Source organism: Protopterus annectens, chromosome 10.part0 (genome assembly GCF_019279795.1).
Source record: "Protopterus annectens isolate FY-2018-M chromosome 10.part0, PAN1.0, whole genome shotgun sequence".
NCBI lineage: Eukaryota > Metazoa > Chordata > Ceratodontiformes > Protopteridae > Protopterus > Protopterus annectens.
The window spans coordinates 309,575,613-309,588,229 of NC_056744.1; the positions used below are offsets into that span (position 1 = coordinate 309,575,613).

At 30.6% G+C, this 12,617-nt stretch overlaps 1 protein-coding gene across 1 annotated transcript in view; it reads right to left on the reverse strand.

Moving 5' to 3' along the window:
* Positions 1–12,407, reverse strand: part of LOC122814133 (P-selectin-like) — a 320,597-nt gene extending 308,190 nt beyond the window's left edge. Inside the window, exon 1 of the mRNA XM_044086747.1 lies at positions 12,227–12,407. Within this exon, the coding sequence (XP_043942682.1) occupies positions 12,227–12,371 (145 nt within the window). The 5' untranslated portion in view covers positions 12,372–12,407. The remainder of the gene's footprint in view (positions 1–12,226) is intronic.
* Positions 12,408–12,617: the final 210 nt, after the last annotated feature.

A 12,617-nucleotide genomic window follows, 5' to 3' on the forward strand; every position in this document is an offset into this window, starting at 1 on the left:
TGACTGATCTCTCTGTCCCCATGGGGGGAACCTCAAAAGGAAATTGGTCTTTGAATCACAAAGGCTTTCTGTGAAATGATAGCTTTTTAAGATAGGGCTTCTATACTACAATAAGCCTGACTGAATTTGCTCTTTTGTAATTCAAGGAACCAATGACATCCCCTTTAACAGAGAGAAAGAAGTATTGTAAACTATTAGTATATAGCAATTCTGTGTTAAAAACAAGACATAACTGATATACATAATATAAATAAATATTTTATAAAAATATCTTTTATTTATAAAATATGTTACAAAAATCAGTTATTCATTCTTGATTTCTGCAGGGCATTTATGATTAACTCTTTTTTTTCTTGATCTGAACAAGCGTCATAAATAAATTATAATAAAATCCCCTACTCATCCATCATCTTTATACTAGAGAATGTTTACATATAAATATATACATAAAGCTTTTCTTACTCAGCACAAAATAGTAAACTTGTCAAAATTATTATTGTTATTATTATTGCTATTAATAATAATAATAATAATAATAATAATAATAATAATAATAATAATATGCTGGGAATAGAAAAAAGGCAGTCTAGGAACTTAATTTTTTTTCTTGTAAAGGTACACAAAGTTTTGACAAAAATGTTAATAATTTGTTCAAGTTTTATATCCAAACAGATTTAAATTATCTACATGCATTCATAGCTTAATTTAACGTCACAATTCCTATTTGTATTACTTTATCACACAGAGCTCATTTAAGGTATCATTTTGATAATATGAAGAAATACAAAACTCAGAAAGAAATTTGAGATCCCTTTTTTAATAATTTCATGCAGTTGTTATCAGTTGTTTATGACACACTGCCACTATACAAATGTAATGTGAAGGTGACAGATTTAATTCTAAATATTGGGCAAACTGCAACAAATTATTCATAAATACAATGCAGGCATCCTTTAGAATCTAAAGTTTAGATATTGTTTTATTTAGAATTTCAGAGTTCTGTTAAAGCACTGAAATCACTTTATTGTGATCAGAACTGTTGATATTTATAAATTGTTGATGCTACAATGCTTACATACTCATTTTATATAAAATTACTTGCTTTTATATATGTCAGTTTTCTGTAAGTCATTCTTTGCTCTTTTATTTATATTATTAAAGTTGATACTTTAATGGTTAATAACATAACAAGATGTTATTGGAATTATATTATATGATAATATATATATATATATATATATATATATATATATATATATATGGATTCCTATTACAAGAATGAAAGTTCACTACTTCGAACTTGTAATAGGAAACCTCACTTTTGCAAAAGTTCACTTTAATGAAAGTGAACTTTTGCGCAAGTGCACTTCACCGAAAACACCGCAACACAGTGGAGGACATAAAAAACAAGCTATGTCCTCCACTATGGTGCAATAGTCATGGACCTTAGGGTTAGGGCACGGGTTAGGGTAAGGGGATAGTTAGCAAAGCTATCCCCTTACCCTAACCCATGGCCTAACCCTAAGATTCATGACTATCGCACCATAAGACATTGCTATGTCCTTCACTGCACTGCAGTTGTCATGGACCTTAGGGTTAGGGCACCGGTCATGGTAAGGGGATAGCCCTATGGGCTATCCCCTTACTATGGCCTGTGCCCTAACCCTAAGTTCCGTGAATACTGCACGGAAGTTCAGTGCAAGACCCGTTCATTGTACTGAAGTTTGCGTAAGTGTACTTTTGATTAAGTGCACTTTTGCTGCAGTGAGCATTGCATGCACTATTTTGAATTAGTGAAAATTCGATCTAGTGTATGAAACCCGTATATATATATATATATATATATATATATATATATATATATATATATTATATTATTCATATAGGTAAGTATATTGGAGTTTAACACTTCAGCAGTGTCATTTTCATTGCACTTTACTAAACTGTAATAAAAACATAAGTTAAAAAGGTAATTGCTTGCTTGAAAGACAATCAGATGCTGAGCATAAAGTTGGAGGATTATGATGTCTTTTGTATTCTGTGAATTTTGTTGTAGTTTGTGGCATGTAGCATTCTCTCCCAGTTCTTAAACAAATATAATATATACATTTGTAGCACAGAGGGTCTCCCTTTCATATCCTGGCATATATAGCTAGAAGAAAAGTCTGAATAAACATTATTTAATACTCAGAATTCCATTTTGCACCAAAAACTCAACTGAATGGGGTCATGGCCCAAGATAGCTAACTGACAGCAGTAAATGATGAAAGTTTTGTGACTGAAAACTTTTCTCTGACATAAAATATAATCAAAAAATAATATTTGGTGATACTTGATAGATAATTTTATTTACTAATAGTCAAAGAAAAGATTTATATCTACAATTTCTTCAAAAGCTGTAATTTTTCTGTCAGAATTTCAGCAGCTTGGTTAAGAGAGAAGAGACTTCAAAATGAGCCACCCCAAAAATGTTACTCAGGATTCTTCTGTTAAAAAAAGATATCCATCCAGTCACTAATATCTAATATGCAGAATGTATTACTTAAAATGGACATGTTGGATATCAGAATAGAAAGTTTCAAACAAAAGTCAAGAAAAGAAGATGGAGCATTTATAATTTCTTATGAAACAACAAAAGTACACATAGCAGCAGTATGGAAGTAACCGTAAGTGATCATGGAGGGAGAATAACTGAAGGTGAGTCTCAGAATGAATTCCTTTTAAAACAAAATAATGAGTTCATAGATATAATTGATGATTTAGAAAAACTGAGAAAAATAACATCAGAATATATAGTATACCTAAAAAGTATGAGGGAGACAATATAATAAACTCTTTAACAACCAGGCTACATAAAACATTACAGCCTCCTGAAACTTTATATTTTGGAAATGAAAAGGTACATATAACCCTGAGAGCACATTTGAAGAAGGAAAACTCATGACCATGTTAAATTATAGTAAAGTTATGTCCATCTTAGAAAACGATCAAATATTACAAATGGCATAGTCCAGTCCACCTATCAAAATAGGTGAACATGTAGTCAGATTTGACAGTGATTATTCCAGTAAAGTAATGAGTAAAATAAATTCCTGCTTGCCACTGATTAAAGAAATTAAAAAGAACAATATTAAAGCCACATTGCTGTTTCTTGCAAAGATCAAATTGTTTCTTTCTGAAGGAACTAAAATATTTGACACAATGGAGGAGACATCTACTTTTGTTAGCATAAATAAAATCCTTAATAATACTGAAGAAATTGATTGGAACACTATATCTCTCAAGAGGCAGAATGAGCTGAATTCCTGGAAAAATGCTTCAAAAATTAAAAACCTTAAAAACAAGTGATTTTTATTCTCTGCTTGCAAGACTTTTATTTTCTGAAAACAATAGATTTACTCTTTTAGCAAAATCTTTGCATAGGACTTTAAGCTTCAAAACATATGTAAGTATGAAGTATGTATTTATATTTTATGTTAAAGCATTTTATGTGATAAGGAATATAAGTCTTCCTATATTTTTAGCTAAAGACTTAATATATTTCATTTAAACTAAACCTAACTTATAAACATATTTTGAAATATTTGACAAATACTTGCTGTAAGAGAATGTCAAAAAATTTAAAATAATAGAATTTGTAACATTAACACTATATAAGTTAAAAATTGTATTGTATTGGTTTTAAAGACCACCACAAAGCAGGAAAGCTGAGAATCAATACACAAATTCCCCAGAAAAATGCTATTGCACTGTAAAGGGCTAAGCCAAGCACATACAAAATGATTATGACTTACTGAAAATGAATACATCTTTAAAAAGAACATAAATAAAAAAAACTCCAGTAAAACATTAACGCTAAAACCGATCAGTGTTTTTGTTCTATTATTTGAACTTCCTCAGAAATATTCAGTAAACTTAATGGATGCTATTTATACTCTTTCTGTTCCTATGTCATATCCTTTACTAATGCATTTCAACCATTACTATTTATAAATGCATATATTTCCATTTATAAACTCAGTTCTATTATAAAAATCCATATTATCTACAGTGACCAGTATAAAAATGTGTAAAAACTTGTAAACACTTACAAAAACATAAACATGTTGAAAGGGACTCACAAATAAAACTCACTTTTTATTTTACATTAAATACCATCTATTTTAGAAACAACTGCTCATATTCTAAAATTATAACTAGTAAACTGCAATCAAAATCTAACTAAATTTAAAAACTAATATTCCCATTTTTCAAAGAATCACAAAAATACACTTTATATACATGATGCAATCCATTCTTAAAAAAATACTAAACATTTTATCTTTCTACCCCATTTTCTTCATAGTCTAGCTGCTCTCAATTTTAACACTGGGGTGATAGATATATTATCATTCAATCCTGAATCTTTATTGGCGTCTAGCACCAGTTGCCAGTATAATTTCTGTATTCTATTTTTGTCTCTCAGAGACCACCCCTAGGATCTGTTGGAATCTCCTCTACCACAAAAAACACATAATCTGCATTTTCACAGTGTGTAGAGTGTCTATATAAGGCATTATTTTCACCTTTCTTTTTAATATCATAAAGGTGTTCATATGTTCTTGTTCTTGAACTTCACTCTGTTTTACCCACATAGAATTATAAACACCTTTTACATATGAAAATGTATACTACACCTTTACTGTTATGATTACAGTGTTGACTATTGTGTATATATTTATTCCTACCAGCGATTTATACATGTTCTGCATTCACTATATAGGGGCATTGCTTGCAAAACCCGCATTTATATGTACCATTTTTCTTAGAATTATGCCCAAGGAATGCATGTGTCTTACTTTCTAATATATTTTTCATGTTTTTTCCTTTTCTAAAAATAAAGGTCATAAATTCTGTAAAAATAATTGGGAGATCAGACGCCTTGGAGAACATCTTCCAATTTTTTAATATAATACTTTTAGTTAGAGTGACATCTGAATTATAATTCATAATAAATGCATCATTATATTGCTCACTTTCCTTCGTATTGTCACCTTGAATATTATTACTCTTGCCTAACTGATAGGATGTTAATTTCCCTCTCCCTAATATAGGTAAATATTTAGTAGTTCTAGCTTTTATAACTTCTTCTAATATATCTTTTACTAAACTATCTGGGTATTTTCTTTCTAAAAACATGTTTCTTACTCTTTCCTATTCTTCTAAAAAATCCTTTTCATCCAATACAATCCTTGCTATCCTTATAAAGTGTTGTTTTACTATATTTTTATTTTATTTTAAATGGTGCTCACTTGCAAAATACAAGTATGAATTTGAAAAAGTATCCTTTCTATATAGAGTTGATTTAAACCTTTTACTGACTTTTAATTTATGTATTGTTACATCTAAGTATCTAAATATCATATTTAATGTTATATGTACATTTTAGGAATGTGGTAGTATCCTCAATATATTTAATAAATTCCTGTAAAACCTCTTTAGTGTCTCTAAAAAGATACATATATTATCTAAAAATGTTTATAAAAGTTCCAACATTTAGCAAACCTTGAATTTAAAATACATTTATTTTCCCATATATTAAGGACCATATTCACAAACATAGGTACACATTTAGCCCCCATAGCTACCTCCTGTACTTGTTTATAATATTCACCTTCAAAATGCACAAAATTATTTTTCAATATAATATCTATAATCTCTGTCATGGTAATGGTTGGAATGCATTAGTAAAGGATATTATGTAGGAGCAGGAAGAGTATAGATTGTATCTCTTAAGTTTACTGAATATATCTGAGGAAGTTCTAATAATAGAATAAAAATGCTGATTGGTTTTTAGCATAAATGTTTTTATTGGAGTTTTTTGATTTATGTTTTTGTTAAAGGTGTATTAATTTTCAATAAGTCATGGTCATTTTTTATGTACTTGACTTATCCCTTTACAGTGCAATAGTATTGGTTTCGGGTGAATTTGTGCACTGATTCTCAGCTTTCATGCTTTGTGGTGGTTTTTGGTTATTTATGGAGAGCAGAGAAGAATGAGCAGGCATTCCAGACAGGAATGCTAGTTGTAGCCAAGGGAAGACCTTCAGTCTGCATCGTATTCATCAGAGAACTTACTTAACTTATTCAAATGCTCTCTCAATCCTTATTGGTGAACATTTAAATGACAGTGAGATTTCTTTACCGAATAACCAGGAAATATTGTCTCAGACAGGATGTGTGGAAACGATGGCCCAGAGAGATGATAACGATAGATTTTTGAGGAACACTCAACAAAACTGGGATGGAATAAAAATAAACTGCAACTAAAGGACTTTACTAATAGTAATATTACCTCTACCGAGAGCACTGTTACTAACAAAGATGAAGGAATGGACATCAATTTTTTACAGCTGTTATGAGTGAAGCTGTTCAGAAAGGACAATTAGGCCATTCTTATAATAATACAACATTTAACGGATACAATAGTTTAGACGGTAACAATTGTTTTTTTACCTAATAATACTAATAGATATAAAAGTATGGACATTGGCACATGGCTTATGGCTTTGTTTCTTTTTTTCAGTGTGTAACAATAGATGATAGCTATAAAGATACTTATGAGACTAATGTGAGTAAAATACAAGATTTAATGTTTAAATATAAAACTCTGAAAATGGATAATTGCTATCTTAAAGAATGTATAAATAGAAAAAGTGTGCCGCTGGGCTTAAGGGTGTATAAATACCCTAATAATGTTGTTGAAGGGAGTGCATTCCATTAAGAACTAATTGATATATTTGACAAATGTGGATTTGAAATTATGAAGGCTATTATTAGACAAAATGAATTAGATATGGATAGTATATATAAGAATATTGATATCATTAATAATAAAATACAAAATGATTTACTATTTACAGTAGACAGTGAAAAGGAAAAGTATTTTGATGTTTTGAAACAAGTGGATACAAAATTTGGACAAATAGTTATAAGAAAATATAGCAAATTGGAAAAGGACAGAATAGAATATGAAGAAAACAGAAGTTATTCAAAACCTTGGAATTCTAACTATAACTTTCATTCCTATTATCAAAGGGGAAATTTTGATATAGTACATAATGGAGATATAAGGGACCATAATAATTTTAGCCTTAGTAATGAAATACAGTTTAATAATTTAGATATAAATGACCCCTTAGAATTTCACTAACTAAGGAGATCTGATGGACTGAAAAACAGGCAGACACAAGGACCTAATTACAGGAACCCAAGAGGGTGGAGGAAATATGACAAAAGAAGAAAAGGGAATAGGTGAATAAGAAAATGATCAAATAACAGCAAGGATAACATTGATGAAGTAATTAAAGTTAATGGTAATGTTTCTGTTTTCAATAATTTTATTTTTTAATTATAGTAACCTTGATATAAATAATAATTTTTTAATGTATTTATTAAGGGTTTTAAGTTTATTCCAAGTAAATTTTGTGATATAAGTAAGATACTTATAAATTTTTAATTATTTATAAGAAAAATGAATTTAAGTTACTTTTCCTGAATGAAAGGACCAAGCTACAAGAAAGTAATTTTAAAAAGAAAAGCACTTATAACCCCCTATATACCCCCAATTGAAGAACTTCAAAATGTTAGCAGAAAATGATATTAAAGAAACAAGCTTTTAATAGAAAGAGAATATGTTTTTAATGCAGGAAAAAAGGAAAAGGAACTTATGGATTCATTAAGAGAAAATAAAAATATTAGTGGCATGCACCCCCATGGAGGTCCCCAGCAGGTAGTCCTCTCCTTTCCAGCAGTACTATTGATACCCATAAAAAAGTCCACCTATACACCATAGTCACTTACTATGGCTAGTACAGCTTGGTCCAAGTCCAGCCTTGCATACTTTTGCAACAGAACTGCTCCCTATACATAAAAGGTTAAAAGGAGACACTAATTAATAGCAGTGTTATACTAAGTGGCCTTTCAGACCAGTCCTTTGACCCTCCAAACAAATAATCTTTCTCTTAGCTACAAAAATGCGTTGAACATATTTTTTAAAGGAAATTATAAAAACTATATTATTTTATGGCCAGTGAATCAAGTATTTGGTTTACAAACATTAATAGTATACAGTTACAAGTACAGACATTGCTCATAGATTGTTTTTCCAGACCTACTCTTCTGCTGTAGCTCTTCCTGCTCCATTCACCCTCACTATGCTTGAGATCTCTCTGCTCCCCTACCCTACCCCCATTTCCCATAGACCCCCGCTATCTCTTAATTTATACCTAACCACCAAACACACCCCTAACCAATTAACCTATCCAAACTATTTAAAGACACCCAATCACAATCCAGACTCAGTAAAATGTGATTGCAACACATATCTCTACTATTACTACTCACCTTAACCTACCATGCTATCTCTTATCATAAACAAAGCATTACAAGTATCTACTCTCCCACTATTCCATTCAATTCTTCACATAATGCTAAATTAACCAGTATGGTCACATCACTTCATCTCTATTATAGCTCCCACATAGAACTTTTTACACTTAGGTACACAGTCTTAAACACAAAGCGTCACATAAATTATAAATTTGCCAAACTACTATCTAAAATTAAACATTTATTTCTGATAAAAGCCAACTACATTAAATTATGTGGGGACATACATTCCAATCCAAGGCCTTCAATATACACAGCTCTTTTACCCCATAACACAGACCCTCACAACATCAGCAACTTAACACACAACATATCTGACCTACTATTGTTAAACATGAACCTAAGAAGCATCCTTAACAGGTACATGAATTTCACTCAGCTCTCACCCTATACAAGCTAGACATTGTAGTTATAACCGAAACATGCCTCAAGCCCCACATAAAAGGCACTGAAATCCTTGCCCAGGACTATAATTTGCATACATTGGATAGAACTCATAAATATGGTGGTGGCATAGCCATAGTGTACAATAACACTGTCAAATTTGAATGCCTTGTTATCAAACCTCCAGACCTTAGAAAATTCGAAACACTAATTACGAGTCTCTACCTTAATTCCAAAAAACACACACTACTGTTGTTGCCACCTAAATCTCCCCAAGTAATAACTCTTTAACTATCAAAAACCTCAGTTGGCCCACCTCCAATTTTAATCATGACACTATCATAACATGAGACTTTAACTTAGACTGGACCTCCAGCTACTCTGAAAACCCCACCAACTTTATTAACCTTTATGGATTCTCTCATTTGATACTTTCCCCAACCAGAATCAATAAGCATAACAAAGAACAATCAATCTTAGATTGGACACTGACAAGTAAGCCCTCTCTTGATTACCTCACTGGATGCCTCCCAGATCATCACAAAAACATCAGAATTAAATATGGTCATAGAAAAAAAAATTCTCCAGCAAACCTTCAATTTACTTCTTAAACAGTGTGACTGGACCCCCTTAAAACACCTCCATATGAGCTTTGCAATTGAATATTTCAATGCCACCTTCCTAGATATACTAAATATTCTAGCACCCCTTAGGAAAATCTGAGTTAAAACAAATAAGCTCCCATGGCTAATTAGGGATGCCATCCAACTCCTCAATTGCAGGGACAGAGCCTGGTCTCAATGTCAAGAGACCAAAAACCAAACCTCCTATGAATCATATTGGCAACTTAGAAACCATGCTAAAACAAACACAAAAATGACAAAAGAGCTTATTATACTTTAGCTCAACAGTTTCACCATAATAACCCCCAAAATTCTGGGCAACCTTAAATCATCTCCTCAGCCCTGGCAAGTCCACTACATCATCTCCTACTAACACAAATACCAAAGAAAGTATAGCATCACAATTTAACTCTCACTTCGTAAATTCAATACTGACCATAGTAAAAAGTGACTCTGATGAAGTTCTGCAACTGTTGGAATGAAAGTGCTCAGGTACTGGTTCAACAAGTCACTTTTTACACATTGCTGTTTGTCCCTGTGGACATTTTCTTTGTTTTCAGTTTAAACAAGGGTACAAAGCAAGGGTGTCCCTTGTCCCCTCTACCATTTGCCTTAGTTATCAAACCCTTAGCTAATCATATAAGAAATAATGAAAAAAACTGATGGATTTTCAATTAATAAGGATTGCCAATCTAAAATACATTTTTTTGCAGATGATATTTTACTAACTATAGGAGTCTTACATTATTCATTCAAGGAAATAGATGAGGAAATAGAAAAGTTTCAAGGAGTATTGCTGCTGAAATTTAATAATAATATAACTGAAACTTTAATGTTACATCAATTTCTACAGAGTAAGTTTAATGATAAATAAAACATAATTTGGGAAGGAAAGGAACTAAAATATTTAGGAATAAAATCTATCAAGATGACAGTAAGATTACTACTAATAAGTTTGAAAAAAAGAAAAAGTGTCAGTTCTTATTAAAAAAATGAATGCTTTTACCTGAGAAAAACTTTTAAAGAAAGTGGAAAAATGTTAACTTCGTTCTTATGGTATCCTAAGAAGATGAGAGTTGTTGATAGAAATCATATAAAATCATGGGAGTATGGTGGGATTAGCTTCCCCAATATAGAATCATATTCCATTGCTGCAAGTTTTAACTTTATTATACTCTGGATAGACTCAATTTATACTAGTCAATGGAAACCCAGTCAGCAGCAGATTAGACTAAATTCTTATACATTTATCAAATATGATAAATTAGAAATATGTAACAATCCTTTCATCTGTTTAATAAAATTTACCTTAGAATGAAATTAATTTCAGTCTTTAAACTCTGTAGATATTAAATCAATTCTTAAAACAGTTAAGAAATATGTTTTTCAAACTCCATTAATATCAAAATGGAAATTGTTGTGCTTTCCCTTTGCACACACATCTAGATTTAAGAAAAGTCAGAACAATATTAAAATGAATTTATTAAAAATAAATAAATTAGTGTAATGCTCTGATTACTTTGAAAATGGAAAAGCTAAGTCACCAGAATATTTAATGAATAATTATAAGTTGGATGAATCTGTTAACCAGTTGATATTATCAATCAGTAAAGAATTAAATTAATTTGTAGGTTATATGAGTGAAGCAGAGCAGAGTACTACCCCCCATTATATAAATAGATGAATGCTATCATCAAAGTTAAACTGACATACAAATGAAGCTTGTCCAAGTTATATAACTTAATTATAAATAATAATATTTTTTATGTAAAATTCTGAAACTTTTTATATAGTATTGAATTGAGTGACTCAGTAGATGGTAGGAATAAAACTTTGTTACTTAAGCAGTTATTTTAAGTTTATATTATAAAGATTTTATGTGGAAATGTATATAAAGAATGTTTGTTACTCCATATAAAATCTGTAAGTTTAGTAATATTGCTTCTTCAGTTTGTTGGAGATGCAGTAAAGATGTAAAAGCTAATTGGGCATACATGTTTATGGACTGTGAACAATTAAATGTATATCGGGAAGAAATAAATATGTTTTAAGGGGTTATAGTCTGATAATTGTTATTTAACTAGATCAATAATATTAATGAATGCTCCACTTCCTTTATCTATAAAAGCTAAACAACAAAATATGTTTTGGAGTCTTCTGACAGTAGCTGGAAAAGTTATATCAAAAAGTTGGTAATCAATCTTGGTTCCTACATTGAAAGAATTTTTAAATTTAACAGCAATGCTGTGTAAAAGTGAAAAAAAAGTGATTAGAATAAGATCATTGAAATGATGCCAAGACTTTTAGTTGTTGGAATAATGTTGAAATGTTGCTCTTGATATACCATGTGTTAATTGCATAAGATTATCTTGATGATTCAGTGTATTCCTAACATTACGTCAACAGTATGTGATCTTGAATTTCTTCTTTTCTGTGTATATATGGCTGTTTGCCCCTCTGGACATTTACATCAATAACATTTTTCTTAAAAAAACTCCACTGAATAACTTCAAACAAATATGATTAGGCAGTATTAATTCACTAAGTTATCTGTGTTTCAGTTTGAATCTGCTGCCCTACAAGACAATTGGATTCATCAAACAAGCATATAGATTATAAGGAAATGCTATTTTTATATAAAGTTTCCCACTGAGCTATTTATGGTTTTCTTTGGCTTGTTAATTTGGAAATTTATTTACATAAAAATTATCATTATGTTTTGGGTAGCTATCATTAAACAGTTGCAACATTGCCTGCTTTTCTATTAGAATATTATATTCCTTTCTTACCTTTACATATTGGTGTATCGCCTGTCCATTTTCCTGAACTGAGACACTGAAGTAGCTTATCTCCAATGAGTGTAAAGTTCTCAGGACATGTAAAGTTGCAAGTTGATTTATAACTGTTCTCTTCATAAAAAGGCCTACATGTCATCTCTCCATTTGTTACAGATTTCAGGGGTCCACAGTTTATCACTGGCAAAAAAATAAATACAGTACAGTATGACATCATATGATACAGTAACACAGTACAGTATGACATAGTATGATACAATAAGAGTACTAGGATGAAACATAATGAACTGGATCAGAATTTTATTATCTTAGTGAATGTCTGCAAAAGGTAATCAAGGCTGAATTGTCATAAAACTGAGCATCACAATCAACATGGAAACAAGTC